General features: G+C 40.2%; 1 protein-coding gene across 2 annotated transcripts in view; it reads right to left on the bottom strand.

Annotated features, from left to right (window-relative positions):
- galnt17 (polypeptide N-acetylgalactosaminyltransferase 17) overlaps positions 1–14,572 on the bottom strand; it is a 19,602-nt gene that overhangs the window by 776 nt on the left and 4,254 nt on the right. For both annotated transcript variants that reach the window (XM_032512062.1, XM_032512061.1), the window contains exons 4-12: positions 12,513–12,679; positions 6,117–6,291; positions 5,156–5,353; positions 4,578–4,695; positions 3,576–3,761; positions 3,099–3,236; positions 2,094–2,189; positions 1,411–1,572; positions 1–558 (exon numbers count right to left, since the gene is read on the bottom strand). The exon at positions 1–558 is cut by the window's left edge and continues 776 nt beyond it. In XM_032512062.1, the coding sequence (XP_032367953.1) occupies positions 424–558; positions 1,411–1,572; positions 2,094–2,189; positions 3,099–3,236; positions 3,576–3,761; positions 4,578–4,695; positions 5,156–5,353; positions 6,117–6,291; positions 12,513–12,679 (1,375 nt within the window). In that variant the 3' untranslated portion in view covers positions 1–423. The remainder of the gene's footprint in view (positions 559–1,410; positions 1,573–2,093; positions 2,190–3,098; positions 3,237–3,575; positions 3,762–4,577; positions 4,696–5,155; positions 5,354–6,116; positions 6,292–12,512; positions 12,680–14,572) is intronic.

The following is a 14,572-nucleotide window of genomic DNA, read 5'->3' as shown; positions in this document are numbered from 1 at the left end:
GACATGACATGATGCAGAATGAGATAATGCAGACATGTTTTGAGGTTGAAGATAGAAACCTTGTTTTTTGCCCCACATAAGACAGAACACAGTTTTGGCTGATCAAATCTTCATCCTTGAACCTAAAAACCATGAAGAGAAGTGGCACAGGAATTATGGCAATGTCACATTGAAAGTTTGTCAAATTTGGATGAACAGAGAAACAGTCCTCATATGGTAAATTTGCATTATTATGAATGTCCGCTTTGTAAAAAAAGAAGAAAAAAAAAACTTGTATCGCTGAGATGTTCACAGCTCATATCTCTGAAACTTTTCAAAATGTTCTTGAGAAGACGAGGAGCCTTTGTCTCATCAGTTGTCCCTCAGCCGACAGGGACCTGACAGCTCCTGGAAATGGCCTCTGGTGTCATTGGTCCCAGTCGGCTACTGCTTCATGGTGTTCTTGATGGTCCACCTCTGCCCGGAGCAGGGCTGCAGGACCAGCAGGTGGCCGAAGTAAACGTTGGCCGGCACCACCTCCAGGCAGCGCCCCGTGGCTCTGTTTATGATCGATTCATTCTGCAGGGCAGGGGGAGCGACAGCGTTTAACTGATGGCTCGTGTACCACATGTGACTGTGACAGGATGTGACAGGACCCAGGCCTAATGTGGATCCATCAATCTCCTCAGGTAATGGATTCATCATGACAATTAACAGGTCTTTTATGATTTTTTATGTTATTACTTTTATGACATTTTACACTATGACTTTTTGTATTAGTTTTTTAATTCCATACTATACTATGACTTTTTATGACATACTATACTATGACTTTTTGTATTAGTTTTTAATGCCATACTATAATAGACTTAGACTTAGACTTCTCTTTATTGATCCTTTTGGGATGACTCACGCAATATTATGACTTTTTAAAGTCATAATATAACTTTTTATTATGTTTTTCATGACATACTATACTATCCATTTTTATATTACCGCTTTATGAGACACTATCCTATGACTTTTTTATGACATACTATACTATGACCTTTTATCATATTTTTTATGACATACCATACTATGCTTTTTTATTATATGTTTACTGTTTGACATACTAAACTATTACTGATTTATGATACAGTTTTTAAGAAGAAAAACATCAATATAAAAGGTGATTCCCACCTCTGAACAAATATCTTTACATATGACTGCTTTGATGTAACTTTTGTGACATTTGTAACATTAAAGAACTTCAACTAGACCTCTAAGTAAAGATTTAATCTTATTTCATCCCATCAATTACATGTCTGTGCTTGGCTCTAACGTTCACATCAGGTTTACGTTATTCAGCACTCACAACACAATGAAATTCTGCTTTCCTTGTGAACAAACAATACATTATTTCACTGAGGAAACCTTTCTACTTCTCACCTGAGAGAAATGCCATGTCTTTTGTTTAACATTGGTAATCTTGTCACAGTTGAGGAGCTGAGGAAAGGTGCTGATCTGATCGTCCACCACACAGCGAGTGTCCTCCCCGGTGCTGCCCAGAGGGCCCAAGAACAGCTGACCCTCTTTGCTGTAACGTCCTAACTGAGGGAAAACACAGGAACAGCACTCATACAACAGTCTGCACAGGGAACATCTGTTTACTGTTAAGTTACCCACCACATATCTAAATTTTGGACCACTTGTTGTTTTGTCCGATGGATAACTTAAAAATGCAACTTAAGCGCGTCTTTTGCAGGAAGGGTGATAATGTGCTGCACTCACTAACAGATTTGAAGTTTAGCTCTGCTAGCTTTTAGCATTTTACTAAGACCTGCACTCATGAAAGCACCTGTTTACCACAGAGAGCTGAAGGGCTGAGGAACTGACACTGGCTGACTTAGTGCTTCAGCACATGAAGTGCAACACAGAAACATTTTATCCTGACAGCAGAACTCTCTCCTAAGAGGATTTCAGCTGAGCCTGAATAAGAAAACCCAGCTGTAAATCATGTCACTTGTGAAAGACACTAAGGAGTTGGGTGGGTTTTCAAGAGAGAAGCAAAGATAGTGGTGAGAGATTCACTCTGGGGCCATTTGGTTGAGCGTCTGGTGTCCATGTTGTACCTGAGGACCCCAGCCATGGCAGGGGTGCAGGGTGGCCGTGTGGTTCTCCTTCATACCCTGATCCATACACAGGTGGCTCGCTTTAGAGTTACGAATCTGAAATCATATAAGCGTCTTTGAAAACCACACTCAATCTCTCTCGGCACACGTTTTCAAGAAAAGTACTCAGGTATTTCCCAAAAATTCATGGCTGCCGTCAGCCAGTCAGCATTATGAATCACTATGTGTACAATTAAAAAAAATGAAGGCTGCAACTAACGATTAAGTATATTCTCGTTTAATCATTTACTTGTTTGGAATAAAAAATGTCAGATAACCGTGAAAAATGTCGATCAGTGTTTTCCAAAGCCCAAGATGACATCATCAGATGGCTTGTTTTGTCCAAAACTAAAAAAAGAATTCAGTTTACTGTCATAGAGGAGGGAGGAAACTAGAAAATATTCACATTTAAAAAGCTGGAGTCTAATATGTTTCACATTTTCTTGCATTAAAAATGACTTAGGCGATTAATCTAATAGTTGACTAGTAGTTAGTAAGTAGTTGAGTAATCAATTCATCTTTGAAGATCTAAAAAAGATAGATCCAAAGATCCGAAAGCAGAATAAACATTTCTTAACATTTTACAATGTTTTACAATAACAGCTCAGACACTGTGTGGGATATTATCTCTCTTTTTGTTAGGGATTGACATATGTATGTATGTATGTATGTATGTATGTATGTATGTATGTATGAAAATATATATATATATATATATATATATATATATGTATATATAAATAAACACACACACACACACACACACATACATATATACATATGTATTGTATATACACATAGTACATACATATATACTGTATATATACACATACAGGATTTTTTTTTGTCTCACTTATCCCTGTTTTTAGTAGTTCCGTCCATTTGTGCAAATGCACCAAACCTTAGATCTACAAGCTTCTCTTTCCAATCTCTATCTCCTTCATGTCTGTTTGACTGCTGACTCACCTCGCCGTAGAACAGCGTGTTGTTATACCTCCTCATCTCTGGGTAAACATTGTCGAGGTACCACTCAAAGCTCTTACACTGCAGACTCTTCCTCAGCGCAACCCTCTGAGAGATGTCACCGTAATCAATACCGTGGTTCTGCAAGAGCACAAGGAGTCATTATGAGAAGACTTTGCCATACATAGGCATTTTTTCTTTTTAACACAGATGTACATTTTGCTTTTGTCTATTGATTACTAGCACGATAATGATTCAACTAACTCCCAGTTTATAAAGGTTTGTACATGTCTTATTTTAAATAGCTGTTGAAAAGAATGATCTGCCCCGCAGTAAGGGTTGCTCTTCATGTTTCCTTTGACAGCACCAGGAGTTTATGTGCAATAAACAGAAGAAGTAGTTAGCATGACCTGCCACATGGTAAAGTATACTTAATCAAACAGGATTGGAAACATCCTCTCTGCAGGGGAACTCTCTCACCTCCACAGGGATGTTCCAGGCCAGATAAACGTTGGACTTGTACTCATCCATCCAGACCTCAGCCACGCGTAGAGCGTTACGTCGTGTGTGGAAAGCTATGTTACTGTGGTAGGGTTTCTTAATCCGTGCAATGTGAGCCACCCTGGAACATGGCAGCACCTCCATACTGCCTCCACATAGCCACACCTACAGGTACATATTGTTAAAGAACAGGGAAAGTAAAGCTAGTAATACTATTTGTTAGGCCACGAGATGGCAGACAATAGGATAACAAGCTGATAGATACACAACCACCACAATATCCCCAACCTTGTAAAGTCAGTCAGGGCTAACAGCATACATGGAGCAACATTAAATGTTTTGATGCATTGTTCTGATCCCCTGATTCGTGTAAATACAGTGTTTAATCTCCTTTTAGCTCTAGTTTGGTCTCCACCAACTTCTGAGAAAAATATTTATTGCTAGATGTTTGACTCTCTTCACCCTGCTAGTTGCTCACTTCTGTTCTGTGCAATGCTGGGTATTCACTTTATGATTGGGGACCTACAAATGACCTCTTTCATATTAGTTGTATATAGAGTTATTTGATTAAATGTTAATATGAAAAGATTGAATAAATCAGATTGAATGGCTTACGCTTCACTAATCCAAAGGTAGAACATTTTTAGAAAACACTACTTGTCATTAATCAACAGAGAAATCTGAGAACATTTTTTAAAATATTCTTTCCTTTGCCTTTTAGCAAAAACAACAAAAACCTGCAAAACAATGGCAGACTCCCCAGTCACTCTAAATCTACAGCAACAAAGTCCCCTTCCTTCCTGCTCGATGTGACCTATTTGTCTCCATTGCCCTGCTGTGAGCTGTGCACATAGGACTGGTCCTCCAGGACTCTTAATGGCGTCTCATTTATCAGCGGTGCCACACTACGGTGGCCACTGCTCCCCTTGAACCTATAGGGGTAAAGGGGGAACCGGAACAAAAACTGGGTGACACACAAACCCTGATGCCCAATTCAATGTTCTCCCCTCCGTAGACGTCCATGCCTGAGTCGAGCAGGCCGAGCTCGCCAAAGTAGTCGCGGTTGGCCACGAAGGAGCAGCCAATCATGGCGGGAGTCCTGCGAAGGAAAACACAACAATATAAATCTTTACAAAATTGAATGGAAATAACATTTAACACAAATTTCCCAGTGAAAATCAGATCATAAACATCCCATTTGCGGCACAAACACCTTGTACTTAAGAGTTTTAATTCTTTTAATGTTTTACTTTGAGGAAGTCTGCTTTTCCGCTCATTTTCTTCCTCACTCATTCCAAGAGGATGAACTTTTAATAATGTGTAACAATGTGTAACAATGTTATTCTTCAAACATTACTGGATTTTTTTTGCTATGAAAATGGTAACGACCTGATAGAGAGAAGTGTTATTATGTGCAAATGCAGACATGAATCTGCATCCTTGGAAATGTGAGATCCTCATCTGTCCTTTTAACAACTGTGACACTATGTCCATTGTTGCATTCTGTTTTTGTTTGTGTGTCTTCCAAGTGTATGTCTATATAAATGAAGTTGGCCTGCCTGATGGGAGCAGATATGTCCCCCTCGTCCCACCACTGTTTCGGGGGGTTGATGTACATGCACCACAGCTCCCAGTTGTAGCCATGGCCTGAGTTCTCGTAGCGCTCCACCTCGAACGTGTCATGCTTGATGTTATCGATGGAAGGCAGAATAATCCTCTTGTGGTCCTCTTTTATTCTGGCCAGAACCGGCTCGGCCCTGAAAAGAGTGTAAACACATGCACACTTTACAGACACAAAGTTAAAGACAGGTGGCGCAAAGCTTCTCTTCAGATCTCCGCTCTCTCACCCACTTCAGTCAGTTATATGATCCCTCAAGTTGTACCAACTTAATTACTAATTCTATTTGATTCAGCTCAGTGCACCTCTGGAGGGCATGCTGAGCGAACTGGGTTGTGTAAATACTGAAAAGTACACACTGAGCTGGAAAATGAGTAGGAGACCTACAAAAAGGTGTCAGCGGGATGTGGCAAAAATGTTGAAAGCAGTCAAGTGTTTACATCTGGGCCAAGTCAGTTTCATCTTTTAAAGGATTATTTGAAATTAACTTTTATCGACAGGCTTCTGTAAAATGTCCTATTGTAATGCTTGCTCTATGTTGTGTTTGTTATTTGATGAGCTTTATGTCCTGCGGTGTCTTTTTAAACATGATTCTACAGGCTCTACCCTTCTCCTCCTCTCCTTATCTTAAAACTTCTCAGGTGTGAAATTGCGTTTTGTGTCTTCAATTTGTGCTGTTTCTGCTATCCTGTGTTATCTTCTTTAATGCTTCTGTAAAGCACTTTGCTGCTTTCTTTTATAAGTGATAAAAACATGTATTATTTGCTGTTATCATGATTTGTCATTCACTGGGCCGTACACTATTAAATATTGTATACTCTGTTCTGATACATAAATGTGGACAAGTGAAGTTCATTCTACCTAAAAAGGGAGAAGGGGATCCTAAAACCAGACTAACTCACCAGGATGGGGTGAACTCCACATGGGCGTCAAAAAACCCCGTCACCTCAGCGGTGGCCACCTTCCAGCCCTCAATCCTGGCTCGGATCAGTCCCTCTCTCTTCTGGTTCCTGACAATCTTCACCAGGCCGGGGTAGCGTTTGTTCACGTACTCCTCCAGTGGTCCTTTCAGCTGCTCTGCAGTCCGTAAAAAACAAAGATTATGCACAGAACAAAACAACAGGTGATGGTTGGAGAGACTGTCCTTAAATTTGAGATCAGAGCATCATCCATCTTGCTGATATGTCCATGAGAAACATATTAAAGTTCTGCTAGTTCCAGTTTTGCAGCACAGAACAGTAGTTTACCTTTGACCGCTTAAATAAAGATTGTAAAAGAATAGATCATCTCTCTACAGCTCTCAGTAAAGTGTCACATTTTATGTATCTCTCCATCTACTTTCTACAGACTACAGATTAGCCTTAGAGATAGCCATTGTTGCCATTAAAAAATACAAAAAAAAACATTCAAATGGTTTGAAATCTGTCCTTTAGCCCTGTTTTACTCTCAACCAATCTAGTTTGGGTTTAGTGCTGGGGGTAGATGACACAGCCACACCACTGAGGAGCAACATTCAAAAACAACCAAACCAAAAGTTCCACCACAAATACACAACGATCAGTTTTTATAGAAAGAAAGATACATATGACATACACAGAAAGAGAAAGACAACATGAATCTGCTCCTCTGTTCCCTGTGGCGCGGTTCTGAGCTCCAACAGATTCCAAACAACCAAACAGGTTCTGCTTCCTGAGCAACACAGATTGCTCCACCTTTGATCTCCCAATCATCTTATCAGCCTTTTCCCTCCTGGCCTCCAGACCCAAACACTCGCTAGGCTTCTTCCTCTGCATCAATCACTCACTCACTCACTCACTCACACACACACACACACACACACACACACACACAGACACACACACACACACACACACACACACACACACACACACACACACACATCTTAAAGCTGCAAGAATTTGAAAATGTTTGACTTTGGCGTGACTATTTCCTAATCTGACCCGGGTTCACTGAGATGAAAAGGCTGAGAGCAGCACATAGACTGCTCCAAGTTCTACCTCAATTGTTCCATTATTTTACAAACAAAAACTTTTGCTGTCAGAGTAATGTGAGTGATTCTATAATCACATACATATCGTCATAATAAACATTAATTTGCAGTCTTGCCAAGAGTTAGATGAGAAGATCCATTAGCCTCTCGTGTCTTTCCATCTCTTTTTCTGTGCCTCTTTTCATTTCCTTCTCACTCACAAACACTCTTGATCACAAACTTGTTTCCCATGCTCTCTCTCTCTCTCTCTCTCTCTCTCTCTCTCTCTCTCTCATCATTCATACACACTCGGGTGTGCAAGGCCACAGAGCCGGATGGCCCGTGCAGGCGGTGAGAGTGGTGAGTGTTATTTGTTTGCATGCCTCACCCTCTGCACGGCTGCAATCTCTCCCACTCTGTGATGGATAGCTCGCTCTCAGCCAACCAGCAATTTCAAGTGAGAGAGGAGTGGAGTGGTGGTGGGGTTCAATATGTTCCTCAAAAAAGAAAATAATATTCTATAGTTTTGTTGTTGCTGACAAATTCCATGAAAAGACCAAAACCAATAACAAATTGATCCGACAAGTATTGCCTGAGTGCTTATTCCTTTGAGCCATACACCTCTATTGTTTTCCAAAACCTATTAAAACAGATCAATCACTGTCTGACATGTTACTTATTTACAATTATATCTTATTTTGAGCCATTCTAACATGCTGTACACCATCCTGCTATCAAAAGTTTTCACCAGCACAAAAAACATGTCTTAAAGGAAGATATTTTTTGTTCTTGTTCTCATAGTTTTAGCCATTGTTTCTATGTTTCTCGCATTGGCAGACCAAAGTTTACAGACTTTTGGTCAACGGTTGCAAAACTTTACATGAAACATTTGACGCCGATGTGAGGCTGAACGCAGAAATGGCCATGTTTGGTGTATTAGTAAGTGAGGTATTTATGACCACTTATAGGAGAAACGCATTTACTTTTGCCTCCCGTTGGCTCGTAGAGGGAGAGTGCTTGAGTTAAACCACCGTATGCGTCAGTCTGGCTTAACGACCTGATGCTATTCCTGAAATTAGAAAAAATTAAGTATTTCTCTAGAGGATCAACTGACAGATTCCATAAAATATGGGATCCATTGTTGATGTACTTAAATACCTAAAAAATAAATACCTCACTTACTAAATTTGGAGTCAGACTAGACTCAAATCTTACATTTGACACCCACATCCGCCACCTTTGTAAGGTCTCCTTCCTTCACCTCAAAAACATTGCCAAACTCCGCCCCTCCCTCTCCCAACCAGATGCTGAGAAGTTGATCCATGCTTTTGTCTCCTCCAGGTTGGACTACTGTAATGCCCTTCTCGTTGGGACCCCTGGCAGGAGCCTGCAAAAACTCCAACATATTCAAAATTGCGCTGCCCGGGTCCTGACGAGGAGGCGCAAATATGATAACACACAACGGTCCTGAATCCCTCCACTGGCTGCCATTAAACAAAGATTCAATTCAAAATCTGTCTACTTACCCACCAGTGCATTCATGGAACTGCCCCTACCTACCTCAGTGAACTCCTCACCACACACCCACTCCCGAAACCTCGCTCCTCCATCTCCACCTATCGCCTGCCCAACCTAGGACTAAACTGTCCACAATGGGAGACAGGGCTTTCCAGGCAGTCGCCCCTCGGTTCTGGAACGCCCTCCCAGAGTCCCTGAGGGCCCACAAACTGTGGAGATTTTTAAGAAGGGCCTAAAGACACTATTATTTCAAAAGGCCTTAAACAGTCACTGTTAATTTTAGTTCTATGGTGTTTTATTATTGCTTGTAAATTGTTATCGTACTCCGGAAACTGTTTTTAACTCCCTATTAACTGTAGCCCTTTGAGATTTCCTTGTGAAATGTAAAGGGCATTATAAATAAAATGTATTATTATTATTATTATTACTTTGAAAGGCTTAACACGCTCCCCCCAGATAATATAAGGCCCTAACAGCTCTGCCTAACAAGCGTACACCGCTGCGTCGTCTGATACCTGATCAGAGCTTTACACAAAGTGGGAATTGCTCCCTCTCTCAACCTCCCTTATATCATTTTTATTTAATTTTTTTGCTTTTGTTATGTTGGTAATGGCAGTATGTGGGTAATGTGGGTGGGATAGGTGTGATTTTTAAATAAGAAAACAAAAATCAAGACACTGTACCTAAACTACTCAATCTGTATTGTCTTATCTTTCTTGAATAAAAACATGGTTAAAAAATGGTTTTGGTTAAAAACAAAGCAATGTGCTCACCGAGTTAACACAGAGACATGCACTAGGAAAAGAAACATGAGCAGGCCTACAGTTTAACCAGATGAATTACTTTATTGAAAAGGTAAAACGGCTTGTGAGTGCACCCGTAATGTTGTTAATAAACCCTCATTGCACCGGAAAAGCAAAAAAAAGTCAAAGTCGAACCAGAAAGTTAGTGTCTAAACCTGTTCCCCTTTATGTTGGAGTTTGTTTCCAACCTGTAGGATTGTCTCAGTACTCATGTTTCTTGTTTTTAGCTACGTTGTCTCATTGATTAACTCATTTGCACCTGCAAGAATAACACCAAAAACTACAAAAATGAAACCCAAGTTGTAATAAAACTGAATCCTGAATCACAGCGCCATTCTAAGTGACATGCTAAGGCATTGTTGGTTTTGGTCTTTTCATAAGATTGGTTGAAAATAAGAGAAATAGAATAACGGCAGTCTTAAGCCTTTAAATCCTCGACTATCTCATCTCTCTCCCTGCGTCCTCGTTATCTGGCTTTCCGTTCTGTCAGATTGCTTGCCCTCTCTCTTCCGGATATCCATTGCCTTGCAGTCTTTTTCTCCTCTCTGTCCGACCTCATTTATCTTAAATCCTATTTGTCTCCCATCCTTTCCCTCTCTCTCTCTCTTTCTGCCACTCTCTGTAATAGCCTGCTTTGCTCTTTCAGCCTCTCCTTTCATTCTCTGATGCCTCTTCATCTCCATTTCCCTCTTCTTCGTTGTCCCTCTTTATCACTTTGCTTATTTTCAAACCCTTCTGCAGGCTTCACTCATCAACCTTTTTCTTCCGTTCTTTTAGTTTCATCCCTTCTTCCCGAATTTTGCTCCAACAGCAACACCTTTTGCTCTTTATTATTCCTGACTGCACCACCACTCTCCTTTTCGCTCTGCCTGGCTTCATCTCCTTCCCCTCCCGTCATCGGTATCTCTTTGTCCCCTCATCTCACAAAGCCCGGCATGGCAGCCCTGCCCAGTATATAAGACAGGGACATTTCTCCCGTGACATCCAATTGCGGTGCTCCGCCTCTATCTGCCTGTCTGCCCTGTAGTATGTAACACCATCAGACACCTCAGCAAATTTTAATTCTCAAAAGCAATGATCACAGCTTTTGTAAAGGACATGCTCATCACCTTGTCGTGCCAACACCAGTTCAATGCCTTTGTCCCATACAGTAACACATCAAGGAACAACGTATCAGCACGTTCATAAGTAACAAGCATGCAACAAGTATGAACATCAGGCTTTGTGTTATGTATGGAGGGTGTTTTTATTCCTACTCTTTGTATGCAACAGATGAGTGTAGGACGCTGTTTAAACACTTATATCACCTGTAGTAATGAACCACAGGTAACATAACAGGTAACGGTTTTTTTTGTTTAGTTGTCCATAGACAAAGGGAATTGTTAGCCATTGTGAAGGGAAATTAAAGGAATAGTTAGATGAATATATTGACACCACACTCATATCTGCCTGTTAAATACTGGCTGGGACCAGTAAGTTCCTGAAGTCTCCAAAAGGTTACCTGGCAACTGCTTAGAGCCAAGAAATAGTCTGACATGGCCTCCGAATAATACAGTAAACTAATGCTTTTACATTTTGTTTTCATATTTACCCTCTGGACATGAGAAACAAATCAATCTTCTCATCTAACTCTTGGGAAGACTGCCAATTAGTTTATTATGTTGATTTGTATGTGATTAAAGCATCATTCACATTATTCTGACAGCAAAAGTTTTTATTTGTAAAATAATGGAACAATTGAGGTAGAGCTTGGAGCAGTCTATGTGCTGCTCAGCCTTTTCATCTCAGTGAACCCGGGTCAGATTAGGAAGGTGAGCAGCAACAAAGTTCTCACGCCAAAGTCAAACATTTTCAAATTCTGAACCTAGCAGCTTTAAGATGGTGTGTGTGTGAGTGTGAGTGTGTGAGTGTGTGTGTGAGTGTGAGTGTGTGAGTGTGAGTGTGAGTGTGAGTGTGTGTTTCAAACAATACAGGGTTGTGAAGGCTGATAGGTGATAACTAAAAGTTATTTAAGACAATGTACATTATAGAAGTTTGTGCATTCAAATTGCATAAAGAAAAACCAACATATCAACACATAGCCATCTTTACACCATTACTACACGAGAGATTGCTGACTGGATCTTTAAACACGTTTTCAAAACAAATGCTGTGATTAAACCATTTGTGATTGGAATACAGAATACCTCTAGTTCGTCTGGTTTGACTTAGCAGCGTTAATCAAATCTTGAATTTGAATTACTGTGATATAATTCAGTTTACATGTAACTTCAATCAACGTGTCTCCTTTAAACAATCTCTAAAACGTAATCATAAACACTTTACTTGAAGGTATCTACATAAGAGTGTCATGACACTGTCATGAACACATGAACCCTAACCATAACTTGTCATGACAAAACCGAATGACGCTTACTAAAAGAAGCGTTATGTCATAAATGTTTATGACTTGTTTTTTATGTTTATGACACGTTTATGACAGTGTCATGTCCCTCTTATTTAGATACCTTCAAGTGTAACTAAAAATCTTTGCAGGTTCTGAAAACTGTCAAGCTGACAGAGTAAAATCATTTCCTTCAACTGGCTATTGTTAACACAACAGGACAATATTTTCTATTCTAAGTTTAATATCTGCATGATTCATCAACTAAGCAATATACTTTTTTTTTTTAACTCTAGTGTCACTTTTTTGAGTATTTGATGAAACAAAATTAAAAAAAAAATGATTATGAGGATAGAGGATAACTTGACTTTTGACTTTTAGTTTATTGCTTCCCCAATAATGCCAGGAGACAGGCCAGTGTTTCAAACCAAGACCTGCTGGGAGCCCTCTTCCACCCTCCTGGTGTTCTGTACTCTTTTCACCAGCCTCTAAACAGACAACTACAGTCTTTCAGATTATATTTACAACAGGTTCAAATCAAAAGGAGTAAAAGCCACTTTCCTCATTTGAGAGACGGCAAAGGAAATCTGCCATTTGTACTGACCGTCATCACTGTTGTCGTCCACCAGGATGATTTCTTTAAGCAAGTGAGCCGGCGTGTGATTGACAGCTGAGTGCACTGAGCGCAGGATCACCGACAGCGCCTCGTTGACGAAGATGAAGATGAGGGAGATCTTGGGGAGATCTCTCGGGTAGCTGACCTTTCTGCATCTAGACAGAGACACGCAAACACACCACGCCATTTGTAAAATCAAACCTTTCGTGTCTGCCTGTGAAGCCTACATTCTGGGATTTGCATGCTACACTCATCCTCCATCACTAGCGTAAAAGACCAAAAATCTTCTTCACTAAGCTGAAAGGTAAACCATGTGCATCTCGCACCTACCACATTGGCCCATTCACTGTCTGTCTGCTGCGCATAGGAGCCCTATTTTATTTTACTGCCGTTTTGTTTAAAGAGGTCTAATGAAGAGGAAAGAGGCAGGGTGAGACTTTTGTTCCAAGACTGGGAGAGGAAACTCTTTCCTTTACTTGTTTCAATTCCTTTAATTAATAATATTATTTGCCATGTGAAATAAAAAATGTGTTACAAGGAATTAACAAATGCAATTTCACGAAAAAAAATTATATTTTCCCGATATTATATAGATATTTGACAGGCAAGCCTGAAGTTTTAAATATATAACTTTTTTTTTTACAAGAAAACAGGCTTTAATTATGAATATTACAAACATGACGATGGAATATACATGTGTTAGAAATATATTTCATTCAGAGACACTTCATTCAAAGAGTTTAGGGCTATTTTTTGGACATAGAGCCAGAAAAGGCACTGTGTTTCAAAGCCATAGTGCGTAGTTTCTGTCGCCCCCATGAGGAATTCTAAGTAATGACAACTACACTGTCGACGCGTCCACATGATACAAGCCTTACGTGATCACACACCCCTCCTCCCCGCAGTTGCTAGTAGCCAAGGAGCACACGGAGGATTTAAACAACATGATGGACTCTTCAGAAGAGATAAATATCTTCTTTTGAGTTTCTGAGCAGGAAAGTCCCCGGACGATACAATCTTCTGAACATAGCCCTACTGAGAAATACAGAGAGAGTTGTGTGTTGATAGTCTTATTTAGCTCATTTGGCAATGGCTTGAATGTAACGGACATTTAAAAAAGTCAAAAAGTTACGCACTAAAGCTTTAAGAAGCTCCACAAAATTAAACCAAACAGCAGTGCAACAGTGTGAGGAGAAAATATTTGAAAAAAAGGAAACCCAACAGTTACATATAACACTGATATAAGGAATATTGGTACATAATGTACAAGGCAAGTGATGCCACTGCAATAATGGTAAGAAGCGGTTAGAACAGGAGTGGGAAGGGATGGAGCAAATTAGTGTAACCGGTAACAGCTGTGTGTAACAGCCTGAATGATTACATGTGTGAGAGTGTGGACTTGTCACATTACAAGTACAGCTCCGTTGACTAATCTGAATGAGACTGTTAGGAGCCAGCTCATCAGCGGATGGCTCTTCTTTGGCATTTCTGTAATGCAGTTTCTTATTACTTATCAGCCGATGCATACGTCAATTAACACCGACATACTTGTGATGAGCTAAAATCAACTGTGCCTATGCATCAGTCGACTCTTACTACTATATATGAAACATGTTGGGGAAAACAGGCTTAGACAATAAATGTACTCAACAGAGTACACTTTAAAATGAACATGTATCACAAGTAAGAATGTTATCACGATATTCAACAAAGGTATCGCATACTGCATTTTTCTCATCTCCTGCAGCCCTAATCCTCAGTAGATTCTAAAATCTATGGTTCTTCTTTAGACTACTCGTAGTTTGACATTTGATCTTTCTTTCTTTGCGGTTGTCTCTCCCTCTCTCTCGTTTCACCACCACCACCTCCGGCTCTGCAGTGTAAAGGGACCTTCAGCCAAACATAGCAGACTCATCAGACTCCAGCTTACATGCTGCTGCTAAGCCTGAATATATCACACCCCAACAAGCTTCACACTCCACTTTGATCCCAGCAACATAAAAGACAAATGAGAGCGCTAAGACACACACACGTACACACACACACAC

The sequence above is a fragment of the Etheostoma spectabile genome, chromosome 3 (genome assembly GCF_008692095.1).
Source record: "Etheostoma spectabile isolate EspeVRDwgs_2016 chromosome 3, UIUC_Espe_1.0, whole genome shotgun sequence".
Taxonomy (NCBI): domain Eukaryota; kingdom Metazoa; phylum Chordata; class Actinopteri; order Perciformes; family Percidae; genus Etheostoma; species Etheostoma spectabile.
The sequence above is the reverse complement of the archived record's forward strand: the minus strand, read 5'-3'. Positions and strand labels throughout refer to the sequence as shown.